Source organism: Ylistrum balloti, unplaced genomic scaffold (assembly GCF_031769215.1).
Source record: "Ylistrum balloti isolate Yb309-2 unplaced genomic scaffold, AGI_CSIRO_Ybal_v1 Utg369782, whole genome shotgun sequence".
In the NCBI taxonomy this organism is placed as follows: domain Eukaryota; kingdom Metazoa; phylum Mollusca; class Bivalvia; order Pectinida; family Pectinidae; genus Ylistrum; species Ylistrum balloti.
The window spans coordinates 763,531-782,562 of record NW_026781970.1 but is presented as its reverse complement, the minus strand read 5'-3'; the positions used below and the strand labels follow the sequence as shown (position 1 = coordinate 782,562).

At 32.3% G+C, this 19,032-nt stretch overlaps 1 protein-coding gene across 1 annotated transcript; it reads left to right on the top strand.

Moving 5' to 3' along the window:
- Positions 1-84: 84 nt before the first annotated feature.
- Positions 85-17,763, top strand: LOC132544211 (uncharacterized). The gene is made up of 2 exons (XM_060207780.1): positions 85-385; positions 16,854-17,763. Exons 1-2 carry the CDS (start codon positions 163-165, stop codon positions 17,573-17,575), a joined length of 945 nt encoding a protein of 314 aa, XP_060063763.1. The 5' UTR covers positions 85-162; the 3' UTR covers positions 17,576-17,763.
- Positions 17,764-19,032: the final 1,269 nt, after the last annotated feature.

Genomic DNA, 19,032 nt, shown 5'->3' with positions numbered 1-19,032 from the left:
ACATAACGCGGACCACTAGTTTACATGTTGGAAGTTGTTTGGCGATGTCAACAACCAGTAGTCTTCAGCATGGTTTGAAATGAATGTTATGGAACGGTATGGAATCTTCAGCTAATATCATGCTGCTGATGTTGGGTTATATGCGTTTTACAAGGCTCAAGTATGGATATTAAATCAGTGTCAAAATCAACACAGAAGAAGGTGTCTGTGTTAAATGAAAAGATGCAGAAGAAAAACGCGAACCCGGCTACTGCAAACTCGAAAAAGAAGAAAAAAAATAGTAAGAAAAACGTGAAGGCAGACCAAAAGGATAGCGAACAAAATGTTGATGTCGACAATCAGATGTTTGGAATTGAAGGAGTCGGGGTATTGGATAATACAGCTGGTAAGTATCATCAGTTTCCATTCAGATATTGCAACTACTAATAATTACAGAGGCCATATCTGCATAAAACCCGTCAAAAATGACTTGACTTGCATTGGCCAATGTGTTACAAACAACGTTTCTACTGACCACATATTGTACACGTTATGACCCACTTAAATTCAGTTGAAAAAAATCTTGTGAAACCGCCTTTAGGGTATACTTGCATTGTGTATTGTCTGTCTATAGAAGTACACGTATTCATGTGTGTATATAGACCTCATCCAGACACCCATGATAATTTTAACTTTATAAACTATAGAAATAGCTATGTACCAGTCCATACCCAGTGACAAAAAACTGTTAATCTTTAATTTGTTATAATGCATTAAATTGGCAATTATGAAACTTCTGGTTGATTGTTAAAACTGCACTGTACATCATTATGCTGGCAGGTATCTACTGTTTTTTTAAGCATTTTTGACATGATTGGAAATTGACAATGAAGATGATTACATTTACAAATTTCCTAGATTTCCCCAAACAAATTCTCTTTATTTTACTGTGTCTTAAAAAGGATGATAAAAAAAAAAAGATTATATTTCATGAAATTTCTCTTTGCATTGTACAACCAATAACTATGGGTTTTTGTTTTCTTCCAAGTTATAATGAAAATGTTATATTAGTCTATCCTAAAGGTGTATAAGGGTTTTGAAGCAATGTCCAATTTTGCAGGGAATTGATTTTTGTCATTAGATGGATGATAATACATGCAGCCTTTGATAGAAGCAATTGATCAAACTATCCAATGAAATGTTAAAACTTAATGAAAAATGGTTTAAAAGTCAGAAATTTTTTTTTTGGAAAGTGATATGATACTATGAAATACTATGTTGGATACCTAGATGTACACTATTTCTAAATTGAAAGTCTTTATAACCTTAAAATAAAGACCATCCTGATGAAGTACTGTAGCAGTAACCTTATGACGGGGCAAGGGAGAATTTCTTTGTCATTAGGTAGCTCATCCCTCTAACAAATGTATTTACAACAATGTACTGACTGACATCATACTAATATTTGTGTGAAACGACATCTTACAAATAAGTTCAGTTGTAGAGCTATGACTTACTAATAGCAAGAATATCAGCTTCAAGTATTGTTTACTTTGTGACTAGTTAAAGAGATTTTCTTTAGAAACCCTGCTGTAGGTCGACTTAAATTTAATTAACTTTGCCGTCCTACTTAAAAATGGAGTTAAATATAATGTACCTCTATGATAACGCTGCAATTGAGAAACTGTTTGACAAACTCTTGTGAGATGAGATGGTGTCAAGTGTAGATTTATGTTTAAAATGTGTACAAAGAATATACAAAGAAGGGGGTGACCACTCCAAGTAACAAACACCCAGATATACTGTTCAAACAACCAGTACAAGGCCTGTGTAAAGATAAGGATTGGCTCTACCACAGTCGTACTTGTGCTGAAATTATCTTTGTATTCTTTGGGTCACATAATTAATTTTTTCCTTGATGTAATAAATTGAAATTTACTGTAATTCTTTTAACGGCACAGGAATATAGACAAATATATTTAGCAATAATATACATCTGGTTATGGTCTGTATCATAGAAGTTTGAACACAAATTAAAAGTGCAAGAAAAGTACTAGGTACAAATACTGATTACAACTTCCAGGATGGAAAAGAAAAAAAATGACTCAATAGATCTTTGTTTAATTGTGAAAAGCTATTTTTGGCTTTAATCTTCAATAATAAAATAACTCAATGATTTGAGTGGTGCAGTGGCAATTAAACACATTTGTCTTTCACCTAGGCCAGTACACTTTCACCAAAGGCACTGGTTTCCTCCAACAGTATTCTCCTTGCACACTACAATCTTATACTAATAGAAGTTAATTTTTTTTTGTCAAGGTTGTAAAACTTAAAGCAATAAAGTTTATAAGCTTCATGTTTAACACCATGGGAATATAAAACTAACAGTGGACAATGCTTTGATGTGAGGGGACTTCTATAGTGTACTAATAATTATTTATAGTCCGGGGTCCACTACCAAAAATGATCAATTTTCATCAAGCCATTTCTCATGCCTACCAGAAACAGAATGACTGCAAGTGTGATCAAAGGCCTAAAGATAAAGAAGATTTCTCCTCCCTGAAACCTGAAACATGGTTACATGCCCCTGTGATTAATTGTAGTTTACAATACACAGGCTTTATAAGGTGGAGTTAATTAATCAGCAGTTTGTACACTGTAATATGTTGGGAAATAATTTAGTACTGAGGATCGTCTATGACCATGTGATATTCTTTGATATTGATCAATATCAAGAAAAGGATGCATGATAAAGTCAGATAAAATTCTAACCACTTTAGTAACTTCTGAAATTAATCCTCTTAAAACCTCTGAGTAAATATTTATTGATTGTAGTCATTCCGGACTCTGTTTGGGTATAAAGGTATAATACTGACTATAAAGGTCACACACAGGGTTGATCAGCCGTGCTGATTTAACCTCTGTTTTACAATTAAGGTAAGCTATGGATTGGTCATGTGCCATGTCTATTGTAAAGAAGCACTAAAGGTGACCGCTCTACGTAATCCAGCCACAAAGGGTGGTCAATTCTGACCAATAAGATTACAATCAACAGGTGGACTTACAATTGTAAAATCATACATGTCAGTGTATTTCAAACAGTTGAAAATCTACTTCAGATTATGTGGTCCAGGGTATTAAGTGTTGGACTGTGTTATGTGTGTTAAGCTGTTTAAGATGTCTACTTGTAGCTATATTTTTTTTTAAGTAATCATTTAAGGTTATGGTTAGTTTGATATGTTCTTTTTCTGTGTTAATGTCACCTTTCCTTACTTTCATTTCACTTGTATTGTGGAATATCAACATTTTATTTTTCAAATTTTGGATTGGTAAATAACTGAAAAAGTCATTAAGATAAGTTGAATTGATGATAACTTTAATGCATTTGATTTAAGGCATAACATGCTAGGCTGCAAATAAATTTAAAGGGGTTTAGATATATAATATGTGTTTTACTGCACTGTATACATATATAGTGTGTAACTTCAGCTTTATGGGTATTTTACACTTCGAAAAAAAAGGGCAATGTTTTCTCAAGAATGTGTTCAATTTGTCCATGGACTTAACATACAAGTAAACACTAGTGGTTTAATTACAACATCAACAACAACTTTACAATGATTTTACCTGTTGCATGTTTAAACAAATATAAACAGCATTAAGTATTTATTTGTTCAAGTTTGAAAGTTCGGCATTTTAGTTGTTAACACTTCCAGGTATATAGTTTTACTGAACATTCAAATAGCTTTGTTTTTTTTAAGAATCTGTTGGTACAATCTTACAATTTAAGCTCAAAATGAGATCAATACAGGGCTACATTAACCTATGCTTGTGTTACATATATTAAAATACTTCACCTCCTACCATCGGGGAAATGCACGACCCTATGTGGTAATGAAATTCACAATTTTGGTAAAGCACCTTTTCCATCCATGAAAAGTGTATTTGATTCTACCACATCTGGGTTTTGAGAAGATGTTTGAGGTATGAGTCAATTTGACTCCTTTTGGCTCTGCCCATTAGCACTTGGGGTACTGTACCATGGAGTTTAATTTATCAATATGGGATGGGATATTTGCATCACATTTACAGAAATTATTTGTCCTATTAGAAAATTTCAGATGTTAGCTGGAAAATTTTGGAAACGATTTCATTGCAAATTTAGGAGTCATGTAATTGGCCAAAAATTATCCCCCAAAAAAGGCTAATAAAACTTAATGTCCACATACAGTAGATATGAACATAATAGTTATTTTTTGTTTGTTTATTTGAAACATTACCCAGTATATCCATATCAAATTGCTATTTATCTTATCACAGATGCACAGCGCCAGTTGAATTTTATAATCAGAAAAAAAAATTGAAGTTGTTTCGGGGTTTATTAAGAATATAACACCAAGAGTATCAGAATCACATTAAAATGCTCTTCTGTTATTCTATGATCAATATCATTTCTCAAACTTTAAAAACTTGGGCTTACTTTACAGCTGTACAGCTGGTTGGTTCTGAATATCTTGGGAACAATGTATGATTGTTTCTGACAATAAAATCCTTAATGTACAACATGCATGCATGATAAATGTCCGTTATATTAAATTATTATTAATCCTCATGATTTATTATCGTTATTCTGCTTTGTGTTGATTAATTTTTCCTAGCTATGGATTATAGTAGGATCATGTGTGAATAATTGATGGTAAATACAAAGTTTAAAAAAGTAACATATTTTATTTTTTAAATGTCATACTCAGGGTATATGTTGATCCTTTAAAATTGGGTGATAATGAAAAAGTCTCTGTAGCAATTAATCCTTGGTTTTTTTTTATAACATTTAGTGAGTTTGAATTATTATAGGACAGAAAAAAACGACTTCATTATATCACTTAAAAACTTAAAAAGAAAAAAAATTATAATTATTCAAAATTTGCAGCATTGTTTTATAACTTTCAAAGTTAACGAAATATGTAATTTGCTTTCAAATTGATTTTTAGAAATATTCAAGAAAATGAAAATTAAAACAATTGACCTGATCAGCTATACAGTGGTACAGTGCTTTACCATTGTGTTTCAGTCAGATCATTGTTATGTTTAAACATTTTAATGACAACCCCTTGTTACTCAATATGCCTCACATACAATGAAGCCCAATTGGACAAGAGCTTAGCCAGCTTAACGAAAAAAAAAAAAAAAACACAAGCTAATCAATAGACCATACCTAGTTTATCTTAGATAATTAAATAACTATTTCACTTGCAAGAACACATTTTTATTAAATACAGTATTCATACGTGTATTTTCATGAAATGTGAACTAAATAAAAAATGACCTATTGTTGTTATGCTAATTAGGGTTTATACAGCCAATACTGTTTGATTGTGGAGATGTTGTTCACATGTATAGGTACAATGTAGATTTGAACTCTTAACTTATATTGTAATAATCCATGCTATTGTTAGTTCAGGTATTCGTCTTTCAAAACAGCTAGAAAATGTTCAGTGCTGACTAGAATGGATGTATATTATATTGTTATGCAGGTGGCCACTATAGTCTTTCCTGTAATTTGACATTATATAGCACTACATATGTTATTCTGGTATGGGTTTGTAAATACACTGTAGTACAAGGTTGTGAATTTTAAATAAAACTTGAATAATGTAACAAATTAATTGAGTTTTAAACAAAAAAAGACAGAGCCAACATCAATGCGAAGAGTGAGTTGGTTGATAAGTAGGGTGCTGTGCATGGATGTGGATACTGATAGGTATGCAGAATAGAGAAATAAAATTCCTAGATTAATCTACGTAGGTTTCAATCACAACACACTTCAAACGTCCTCAGTTGGTGGGGTATTTATCTGACTAGTTTTACCCCTGATGCTAGGTCCTGATGAAGCCTTGCATCAAACGGTGAAACTAGACGGCCAATGGACGTCCCACTACTGGTGATGTATGGTGCGAGTTGTGATTGAAATCTGTTTGGATTAAAATTAATTGAGTTTGATGTGGTTTAGTAACTGTGTGTCAATCTATGACTGATTGATACATCAGACAGTGAGGAATTAATGTAGCTGCCTGTGTTTTGAGAGTTTGGGAGTCTTTTAAGTTTCCCTTTCCCTAAATTACAAATGAAACATAACCTCAGGTAATGACACATGGATGTTATCAATAGCTTGAGTCAGATGAATGAGGTATGTAGTTGATCCATAAGGACTGTACTGTGCCATTGCGGTTGTGTCCTTGGGCAAGACACTTTATCTCAATTGTGCTGGATAGTATGTGACAGGCATCCTGCATGATGTTCAGTAAGGTAGCCACCATCTATTGCAATATCCAACAGCCATGCAAGTTATAAATAGATTCTAAAGTTCAAAGCTCAGATCATTCTAATTCATTTATTGTTGAGGCAAAATAACTTTTCATTTCTTGTTTTAAGATATTTTTCTGTGAACGTCATCCATGCACTCATCAAAGGTCAATGGTCACAGCACGGGGTGAAAGGTCAAATCACACTGTGGGTGGAAGATAATTTTGGAATGATTAGTACTATTTGATAAAACTTAAAAGTTTGGAGTCAATGGTTGTTATTGTAATGAAAGTAATGTAAAACTTTCCTCTTTCTCGAAAGTTATATTGAATGCTGTCTTCTTGATATAAAATGTGATCATATCTAAGGTCAAATAAAAATCAAGGTTTAAGAAAGAGCCGCAATTCCTGAGGCCAGGCTTCCAAAAATTGCTGACATGTTTCCGGCTGTAAGGCAGGCCATCATCAGAGCACAATCTATTTGTTTGTATTACAGTAAATCACACAACATGGTGAAGACCAAATAAGTCACGAAAGAAATAGAAAAACATTTGACAGGAAAATTCATTTCCATCAATCCTGCAATTTTTTAATGTTTATATTGGGCCAAAGATTGAATGTTACATTGTGAGGCAATCAGATGTAAAATCGCGTGGTTTTATATCAACAGAGGGTGGTTTGTCTGGAGGCTTGATGTGGGACAAATATCTGTAAGGCCGGGAATTTATACAGGATTAAAGGATTCCTAAAGATTACATTATCTATGATATACATATATATGTATATCCTGTTGGGTAACTGTGGTACAGATACTGTGATGTGATAACAGGTTTACTGTGATGTTGGGTTTTGTACAAAAAGTTTTAAAAGTCAATATTGTAGCATGAGTTTGAACTATTAAGTTTAAGATTAAAAGAACACAAAAATGTATTAAAAAATGAAGTTGGTGTCATGCATCGGTCAAACATATATATATACAATACTGTTAAGGCTGTGTGGATGTGAATACCACTCGCAGTCAAAACCAAAATTAAATGTTTATCACATTCAGGACACATACCCACAGCCATTAATTAGTATGCTGTGTGCTGTTATTTATCACTTTCTTCACGATACACAATTCTATAGAACAGCTCAAGTACCAAATAAAATTCTGGTTTTATTTGATTGAGTAGGGATCTGTGAATTATCATGTAAATGAAAGTTTTATTCCAATAGATCTGGAAAAAGGATCAATGATACACGGCCCACAGTGGGAGTCCTAGTCTCAAATACTCTTTATTCTTTTATAATTCATACCTCTGGTTTGTGAATGCTGATGTAAATGAGGAAGGTTTTGGATGAGATGGATGATTAAATTTACTAGAGAGTGAAGTTAAATATTACGCAGGACTATAGTGTATAAATTCAGAAATCAGTCTCATTGTATAAGCGATGCACAGCGGATTATAAAATCACTTTAATAAGAAAATTCATGCATAGTAATCTCAAATAACAGAACATGAAAGAAAATAACATAAAATAAAAAAAAATAAAATAAAAAAAAATAATCATGTGACATATTAAATTTCTTAACTTCTCTTGGCACAATATTCCCAACAAAATTAAAAAAATTGCAGTATCATGCTTTAATATTAATAAAAAAAAAACAAAACATGCCAGCAATTTTTAAATTGATGAATGTCACAGTTGAAAACTCCTCTGAGCTCACTTGATCCACGCCAATACAATTAATGTTGCTTATTTTGTATTAACTTAAATGTACCAACATTTAACACCTACATATATAGCAAATGCTTGCAGCTTGTTTGTAAATTAATGGACTTCCTGAACGCTATAAATGTAATGTCATTCCAATATCATGTTTTTAGTACTAGTAACCAGAGATATTGAGTTACCAAAGTTTACCAGTGTCATGAATCAGTAATGAGTTGGCAATGCATGTCAGCTTTCAAGCCACTTTGTATAACTGACATAAGTAGATGCTGCTAAGCACCTCCAAAAAATCTTACCAATATACATATATATCGATCAAAGGCCTGTTTGCTATATATACAAGTCTATTTTGGATCATTGTAGTGTTTGTCTAGATCAGAGTTTTCATAATTCCTCAATTATGGTTACTAATGTAAGTGTTTGACATGCCAGCTTTAAATATAAATGCATGCATTTGATACATGTGCTAAGGTCGTTGATGTACTTTTCATTGAAGATGTTTATAAGGACAATGTGTTTTTATTAGTCTGTCTGGACAGTCACTGCAGCTTTGGTGGAGTACCAGACAGTTTATATCTGAATTAAGGATATAATTAGTATGTAAAGGCCAGGTGTTTACAGTATATACCCACTGCAGGTCTGGATGGTTTCTGTGATGTTTTCTGATAAGGGGATATTGGAGAGCTGAAATTAGAACATGTTGTATGATACAACTAAAAGTCCCCTGCACATGCATAATCAGATGTTTTCCATCATGTCATCTACCAAACAGACGTTAAAGAGACTAAAATAGAACTACTGTCTCCATAGCAACACAGGATCTGGATATTTTCTTTTCTTTCCTGTTTGCTCATTCTTTCAATGCTTTATTTTCCTTGTTTTGTGTCCCTCTTAACTCCTGTCCTCACATGACCCTGGTGGTTGCGAGGATGTTAAATTCTGTAAAACCTAACAAGCTCATAGCTGTACAAAATTAAAATTGACACAGTCAATGTCAAGATCAATACATTTAAATTAAAATTAACACAGTCAATGTCAAGGTCAATACATTTGTATAAACACTACAACTGCATTGATACTCCTATAATGTATATTAGTGTCATTATATTATTGATAAATGTAAAATGTCACTGAATTTTGATTCTGAAGTTTGGTGATCTGTTTAACATGGTATTATATCTTACAAATAATTTAATACTTCTGCAGGAAAGATGGGCATGATTTGAAATTTCTCTTATCTTCAGTTATTATTCTTAACTTTTATTTCCAAATATCTACATACTTGCTATCTGACTACATATATTCATTATTCTGTAATTTTTCTAAAATTTACATTCAGTAACATTCAAATTATTTAATTATTTCATATGAATTTGTAGCTATTTTAGTTTAATGATGATAAGTTGGTAACCTTCAAAAATTCTGATTTGTTTTCTTTGTCAACAATCTTGAAATTTTGATTTCTTTGCCAAGATATAATCGTAATACTACATGACACTTACCATACTGCAAATGTGTAAAACTTGGCACTGTCAGATCTAAGCACATAATCACTTAATTTTTGTAAATTAGTGTCATGATAAATTAGCATGTCTACAAAAAATGCTATGTAATCAACATACAGAAACAGCTATTAGCACAATACTTTCAACAGGAATAGATTAAGATAATTGCATAAAAAAGATGTACATACATTTACAATGTTTAAGTCAAGTAAATCTTATATTTAAGTCCGTAGGGGTATTGAGCCAATGCCGTTCTTGTTGTAGTGTTCGTAGGTCCGTGGTCCTTAGCTTGGATACCTTCAGGTATGCAGGGCAATTGAGAGATAGTGGTAACTAAAGGGTAATATTCAATCGCAACAAGTCCAGGGTCCTGAAGAAGCCTACATGTTCGGGCGAAACAAGTAAACACATTGTAATAAATATACTGTTCTGGTACCCTGGACTTGTTGCGTTTGAATGTTACCCTTTATATTTAAGTTGGTACATATAACAATAACACAAGTCAAAGACTTTTCACAAGTGACTGTAAACATACATACAAATATTTCAAAACAGCATGCATACATACAAAAGTGTACAGTACTGGTTAATTAAGATTTAAGCAAAAGCGTATAGCATTATGTTAAAAATCTACAAAATAAATCTATTCATGTATACACACCATGCAACACAGACTACTAAAGATGATAGAAATATCATACATAACACTGGGTTAAGTTAGATATATAACTCCATCAAGGTAAATATAATAAGCAGATATTTGAATTAAGTAAAAGTTTAAATTAAGCAAACATATAACTTTAAGCAGCATAAATCTAAATAAGCAAAATAAATTGAAATTATGAAAATGTAAATTAAATTCAGCAAATTTATTTATTTGATGTGTTCAGCTTTTGTTTGCCTGAAATCAGTGTATTTTATAAGGATCTTATATTGTGTATCTATATTGTAATACTTTGTCTGGTAGTTTAAAATGGCTCCTAGATCATATACAGCCCAGTGGCTTATCTAGTAGTGTTCTGTATTAATAAGCATTCATGGTTATAATATCACAAGTAGACATACTGTTATCACCATTTTCGACAAAGACACTCTTCACAACAATCAGAGCATTTCCCTTGGCACAATGAGTTTATGATTTGCAAAAGTCAATTCTTTATACAAAGTTGTCAGCTAGATAAGTGTTGTATAGGTGTGTTAAGTTCTGTGGCCAAATCATACCCTATCAGCTGATACACTGTTACAATACACTGCACTATATGTAGTTCTTATGGGCCACGGGTGGTAGCTTAATGGCACAGAAAGGCACCACGAAGGGAGCAATTCGGCTTAGACAATAGTGTGTAAACTTGCTTTGGTTTTCTTGATATAATATTAACTTTTCTTTATAAATAATGTATAGGACTGAAATGGATAATTAAGAAATTGAAGAATTTTTTTATAAAATGTTTGAGAAAATGTCTTGAATCTGACAGAATACATTGTATGTCGATCTCATTATAAGCCTTTTTGTCTAAGAAAAACTTTATACTAATATGTAACCAAGATATTAAGTATTTAAAGAACAGACAAGTTCTCTCAAGTTTTGACAAGATTACTCAGCAAGATTCAATATTAAATCACTTCACAACTCTAAATAATTTTCAAATAAAAACGTTAAAAACTAATATGTTCTGTAATGGTAAAAAAAAAACGTGGCATAGAAATATGTCCAAATGATTATAAATGAAGATTATTCAAAGGGCTGATCAGTTATTGGAAATTAATGGATGGTTGAATTTTATATCAACCCTCTTTCGAACCTCATTTAGTTTATCAATGAGTCCTGCTCATATAGAGGTGTGAAAGAGGTAATGCCACCCCAAGATGTAATTGGTGATAAATGTATTGACTTAAACATAAATTGTAACTTAATGATATAACTTATGCTGGCATCAGTACTGTACAAGATTTAATAAAACCAAATAGCACTGAAGTACATCACGATAAATGTCGCTTGAGTATGTTTTGTTTCTCAAATAAAGTAGATGATTCATTCGTCAGAAATAAACAAGACAATCATTATAATAAGGGAAAGTCATCAGCGAGTGAACAAATCAAACAGAAATTCAAAACTAAAATGAGATTTAATCTGAACAGTATGCTAACAATTTTATGCCTTATATATGTAAATGTGCAAAGTTTAAAAAAAAACAAAAAAAAACAGAAACCCCTAAGGCCTGGTAATTTCATGTTACACCCGTCTTTGGATTTCAGTAATGATAAGTATGAAAAACCTGGTTTGAAAATACTTCCAAACAGTACATACACTGTATGTCTATACAGAGCTTACATTAGTATTAGTGGTATTTATCTGTGATTTAAAACACCTATTGTATTTACGTAGTATATTTGTATAGGTCTGGCTTGGCGATTTATGCTGTATCAATAATCTTGCTCACCAAAACTCTTTGATGTGAACTGAAACTTGTACAATTTTTCAATTTAGATAAGAGCATAGAGTTCTAGTTAAAAAAAGGTGTTGACGTGAGTTATGGTTGGCGTTTCTAATGTGTGTATTTATCATTTGTATTCTGTTGGTATATTGACCTGGTAATGTTATACTTGAAAAAGCCAATGGTTTAAAATGTCTTGCTCTAAAATTTTAAACACACCTCATTTGAAAAGTTAATTGGTTTGCAAATAATTCGAGATCAAGTACAAGTATCTGTTTTGTAATTGTTTGAAAAAAAAAACGTGACTTTAAAACCAATTTGGAACATGATACATTTCAAAATAATTGTTTCATTGATTCTTTATTTTTATGTTTGTTGGTTCATTTTGTTGTCCAGTGAACAGGCTGAATCATATTGAGGCATGGTCCCCTTATTCATATACATATGTTAGCTGCCAGTAACCTCACTGAACAGCATACAGGAGGCCCATCACATGCTTAAATCAGGAGCATTTGGGACAAAGGTCATGAAGCATGCTCATCTAAAATTGGTGTCTGGGGTCAGTGATATTGTGTCACATGATTAAGTGAACCCCTAAGGTCAAGGTCATAGTTTTGTTTATCTCACAGTTAATCCATGCTTGATAATAGGCACATCTATTTTTGTACAGCAGAACATATTCTTCACTGTTGGTGAACCTGTGTAATCCCTGACTCTGAGTCGGAGAAGGTAGTATGCTGACTCCCTTGGCTTAATTTTTGTTGGGCCTTTTATATTTTAACAATGCAGGTTGATTGTGTAAAGGAGTCTTGTTAAGATATATAAGACTGAGTTCTATATGTTATTTAATCACTTCAACAAATATTTCTTCTGCACTCACAAGCTCAAAGCACAATATCTCATCCATAAGATCTCTTTTCATAACATGGTCTGGTAGCACATTAAATCCCCAGTATACATACAAGAAAAAAATGTACAAGTGTTGACTTTTGATTCGTCAGAAGTTATTGCCATCAAGATAAAACTATCCAATTCAATAGGGTTCACTAGAAATAAGACCTTTAAATTTAACTTTTTAAATTGAAAAAAAATCTAAAGTTATCTAAAGTTCCTAAACAAAGAATGGACTGTTCTTTAGTGTAGACTTTTGTCTTAAACAGTTTTATTTTGAATCTATTTTGAACTTCAGGAAAATATCTAGCTGTATGTAAAGTCAGACATTGAAAAATAGACATACTTATTGTCCACATCAACTGAAGAAATGCAAACAAATGCTATATCATATATATATATTATTTTGTAATATCAGCTTATATCCCAACTTCAATTGAGAATTTCAAATTTTGATAACCAACTTTTTGGGTTTATTGAACAAGGTACTATCTTTATATGGCCATGATGGGTAAAATGCCCACCTATTAATGGCACCTCTCGATAAGATTATGAACCAATGCTTTTGAGTGTCCCTTAATAAACCCACCCATATACTTTGAACTAGTGTTCATGTGTTGACTTGTTGGCTTAATTTTAGTACAGCACATATTATACTTAGTATTATATATGTTTTGTGTATTTTTTCAATTGATAAGGAAAATGTGTACTGGTAAAATAACTTGATGGGTCCTAGAGATGGAGTTAGATTTCATGTACCTTTAAACACAACTAGATCTAAACCTTAGATATCCATTTACAGATTAAACTATAATATATAAACCAAAATACCTGTAATTAATGTGATAATCAGCTCATACACTCATTCTTCATGATAATTAACGACCAGTATTCACAGGTGAACTGTTTATATTACCATATACAAAATTTCACTCCTGATAAAACTCACAGTTTGAATAAAGTAATCTTTAAAGTGGAAGTGAAAGCACTTTTGTAACTAAATGGATAAAAAATGATAAATTCTGAGAGTTAAGTTTTCAGGGACCAAGTACATGGTTGTGTAATGTATTCAATATAAAAAGGAACTCCAGATCTTTTCGATATTTTCATGCCACCAATTTTAATAAATGGTTTAATTAAAGTTTAAATGAGTGTGTCTCTACAGAACTGAAATTCTACTCTCTGTTTTTGTGACTGTTATCAGATTAGAAAAGTGTTACATCATATATTTATGACAGGACAAAGTTCGTCCTTATCTGAAAAATGGTCTCGTGGTCAAGGAACACATTTACACCTGTATATAAATCTTAATGTGAAAATATTTGTTAAAACCCCTGGTGATGGTGTTTGAGTCAATACAAGATATTTGGTGACACTGCTATGGGACTATAGATTATTGGCCCCCTGGAGAATCTATTGACCAAAAAAAGTGATCAGAGCTACTTTATATATTGTATAAGATATTAATTACCAGTAATCTATGTGTGCAGTTTTCCCAAACGCAGAAACAGAAGAATTTGTTACAGTCCAGGTGAATATATGTATTTAAAATTGATATCCCTGTGTGGTTTATATAATGAAAGTAGGTCAGTACTTGGGACCCTGTTTTTAGGAGTCTGTAGTTGTCTTTTCTGGGGTTATTTATTGTACTCAGTCCAGAAAAGTCAACTATATGTTAGTAATATTATGTAAATATAGACGGAGATGTTATTTCATTAAAAGACTATATTGCTTTATTATTCTCTTTCTAAATTAATGTTAGATAAAAATTGTTTTGTCCCTCCGAGCTTGTCAAGTCTAGTCTTTCCATTCCAACTGCCTCTATACTTTTTTTTATACTTCATGGGTTCACTTACAAGCATTGATATGATATACATATATATATCCCTTTCCTTTTTTATAACAATTTTGAAAAAATATAATCCAAAATAAAATGTACAGGATTTTTTATTTTATGATAATTTGAATACCGGTATTCTCATGCCAAAGAAATCCATGGGCTAAAAGGGCTTGTGTTGTTTTTAAACAAATTTGGAGTTCAATTGCTAAGTGAATCTAGAAAGTCTTGTATTCTGTCATATGTGTTTTAAATTTCCATTATGTGAAATGGACTTCAGTTCAATAATTCAATCAAATTTTATGGGAGGCTTTTTAGCAAAATCAGTTGTGAAGTTTAATAATGTGTGTTTCAGTTTGTCATTGATAAATGTCAGGAAGCACATGTATAGGAATATATGTTGATTAAGTAGACAAAATCCAATTTGAAATGTTTTAAATCTTCACGATACAGGAAATATCAATATATAATTTGACATTTTTGATATACAAGAAAATAGCTGTAAAATGAATCCAGTGGTTTGACGTTACTGTAATATCATTATCTTCATTCATTATATATAGGCAGTGTCTGTATACACATTGAAAAGATGTTGTGGTCATCATCTGTTGTCCACCAGTTTGTCCTTAAACAAATCTTTATTTCCCCAATTCTGGAAAAGCACCGAATGGATCATTCTTAAATTTCATGTGTAGCTTTACCATGGCCTCTTAACAGTTGAGCATAATCCATTTTGGGACTTACAAGAAAAAAAACAAGATCGCTGACAGGTTTTGACTATAACAAATTGTTATCTCTATTTCTTCAAAAGTACATATGAATCTTTTCTATATTCTATATGTACAAATTGCCTTTGGTTTTTACTTGTGCCAACATTTTGGTGTTATGTCTGACCAGAAAAACAAAAAAAGCTGACAGGTAACAGATTAAGAATATCACTATTTCTTAAAGGGGAATTTTCAAATGTCATATGAATAACAGAAAAGAAGGGAAACAACTTTTAAAGAACAAATAAAGATCAAACAATGGTGGGCACCAAGATCTCTCATGGATCTCTTATGTGGAGAATAAAATGATTAAAAAAAAAAAATGCTTATTGCCGTGTTAAAGTTGTGTGTGATGAAGACATTTGAATGGGAGATGAAATCCAGTCAGAGGTCACATTCACAATGGATTCCATGATGGTAATGTAATGATAGCAATGAATCTGAAAAATTGTATCAGTGAAGGCAGGTTATATACAGAACTACTTAATAATCAATTTGATTAGCAAGAAATGTAATCTGATAATCCTTAATAATTAGCGTGACTGGTTTCCATTGATGACAGTTTGACTGATGAGTTCAACGCACCCATAAAGTTTGTCATCAAGACGCGTATAAATCAAACAAAGCTGGTGAAATCAATATCATTGTCACATGGTGAAATAAATATCATTGTCACTTGGTGAAATCATATGGCGTCACTTGGTGAAATCAATATCATTGTCACATGGTGAAATCAATATCATTGTCACATGGTGAAATCAATATCGTTGTCACTTGGTGAAATTAATATCATTGTCACATGGTGAAATCAATATCGTTGTCACTTGGTGAAATCAATATCATTGTCACATGGTGAAATCAATATCATTGTCACATGGTGAAATCAATATCATTGTCACATGGTGATGCTAATGTGTCCTGTTTGTAGACAAGCCAACATGGCAGTGAATTTGTGTGGGAAATTGTCTATATATCCCTGGCATTGCCCAAAACATTTTGCTTGACATTCTCTCTTGGATTCAAATTGATATACATATATGGCAGGAGTGGACTTCTTAAAGGACACACAGATTTTTTCATAAAAGATGTACATGATTATTACCAGAAATGATATGATTTTGTTTGTTTATTGGGTTTATTGCCCCTTTGATAGCCCTTCTACAATCACAATTATTTTGAGCTTAGGTTTCATTGTAGACACTGGTAGCAACCTCAATGAACAACATACAAGAGGTCCCATTACATTTCATCCAGTGCCATTAGAGTAAATTGTCTTGCCCAAGAACACAACCACAACAGGATGTTGTCTGTATTGAGAGACACAAACCACCATGGGTAGGAATCATTGAATCACTTGGCTTATCATCAGACAAATACAGTACGTCCATTGTGATACATGTCATTTACTTTCTGTGTTACAGGAGATTCCAAGAGATCTTCCCCTGAGACAAAAATTGCCCCTGTCCAGGAGAGTGGAGAGAGTGTGAGAGATGAGGGAAGCTTGAGAGGAGATGGAGAAGATTCGACCAGGGATGATGTCAGTGAGGTTTTGGATGGTGCTAATACATTACCTCAGATAGTAAAATCACCCCAGCCAACTCCATCTCCCAGTGATCCTACGAACGCACCACAAAAGTCTGCCAAGCCACAAAAATCCTCGGCCAAGGTGGCCAATCGTGTACCTCAAAGTGGCATCAAAGGGCAAAGACCTAACAACAAATCAATGCCCAAGAGTGCTAGTAGTACGGCTGTGAGTAAACACACAACCGAAAGTCTACGTTGGGATAAGGTTCTAGACAATGAAGAAGAGGAAGAAGAAAGGATACGAATTTACAAAATGAATCGCCGCAAACGATATTTGGCTGCAGCTCAGGCAAAAGGTCTTGGCTGGGCTGCTAATTATAGAAACAATGGTTCACCCTTGTCAGAGGATTCTGGGATAGACACTAAAGATCGCGAGTGGAACAACAGTTCATCAACATCAGATACTCACTCTGCCAAATCTAATCATTCGGCACGATCAAACAAGTCACGCGGCAGTTCATCTGATATGCACCATACTCTGACAGACTTTGGTGCAATGAAAGGTCTAGGTCCTAGTAGTTATGGTGGTATGTCCAAATCTACCCTTGTTGATTGCTAGCCCAGGTTGTCATGCCAAGTTATACCTGTACAGCAAATAATCTTTTTATAGATATTTTCAGACCTGTCCAGGAGTATGCCATGTGTATGTTTATAGCTGACTACATCTTATGCGTGTAACCATTTTTTACTAGTCCGAAGGAGTCTAGGTAAAATTTTAACTCCTACAGGTTTGTTTATACCTTCACATTGAGATATTGATTATGTTAAGTTTAAAAACACCTGTAGTTTGATTACTATGATATATATGTATATAAGTTAGTTAGGTAAAATTATATAATTATCTTACACATCTTAATAGGCATACCATTTTATACTTGTGCAGATGGATTATAACAGAACAAGGTGAACATTAGATAACTGAGTGCTTTATTGTAAGTTTGTAAGATTTTTCTTGAATTGAACTTTCTCATTGTCTGATTCTACATAGACAATGTCATTTGAACATTATTGCTACACTATGGAATTTTACCTAGTATCTTGAATTGTCTCACTGTTGTGATTTTGTCAATAATATAATTTTCAAATAAGTAAAATAGCTACATGACCAGACACAGGTGTACAATGTATATTTAGAGAAAAGTTATACTCTTCGTACTTAATGGTAATTTTGAATTTTTTTAAAGAAATCTTAGCTTCATGAATTAAGAACCTTATTACTGCATTATTATTTTTCAAAAATATTGAATTAATTAAAATCAATAAGTTTTTATTTATCAAGGTACAACTCAAACTGCGAGTTTTCTTGTATTTGATGTTGCGACCTTCTAATTGTAAATGTATGATACATGTGTGTGTTACGTGTCAGATCAAGATGAATGTTTCTCTGTGGGATTTTCATAGGAATCAATTTTTATGAATCATTAATTTATTTATTGAAGGTATTTGTTTGTAATCATTTTTAAATCAAACTTTTTCGTGAATGTAAGTTTTTTCTCCCTTGTAACTTTAGATTGAAGTTTCAAATTTAAAGATAAAAAATGTACATTTTAGTTATTTTCAATGATGTTTTGGTCATTGTTTAGAAAGAAAAAAAAAGGATTCAAAATGTGAAACAAAAAATTTTTATTCTGTTGTATTTGTTAGATTTTAAAACTAAGGATTTCATTGTGAACTGATTTCTGTTTTAGTTTGAAAATCATCCAGAATACTCTCCTAATGGTAAACCAGTCTTCCTGGTCATTCATACACCAATATATGTAAACATTTCTTATTGAAATGGTGATTATTTAAACTGTACAGAGAAATCTGTGGGCATTTTTGTTTTTCATCCTTTTAAAAATATTTCATTTATTTGTACACACAATTTGAATGTTGTAAAATAATTTGATAGATTATTGTGCAACTTCCATTTGTCCGTTTTTCTGTACTGTTCGTGATTTCATGAGAAAATGTAGTAACCAAAGATACATACACTGTGATATACATATCTATATGATGGGGTCACAAGGGCTTTTA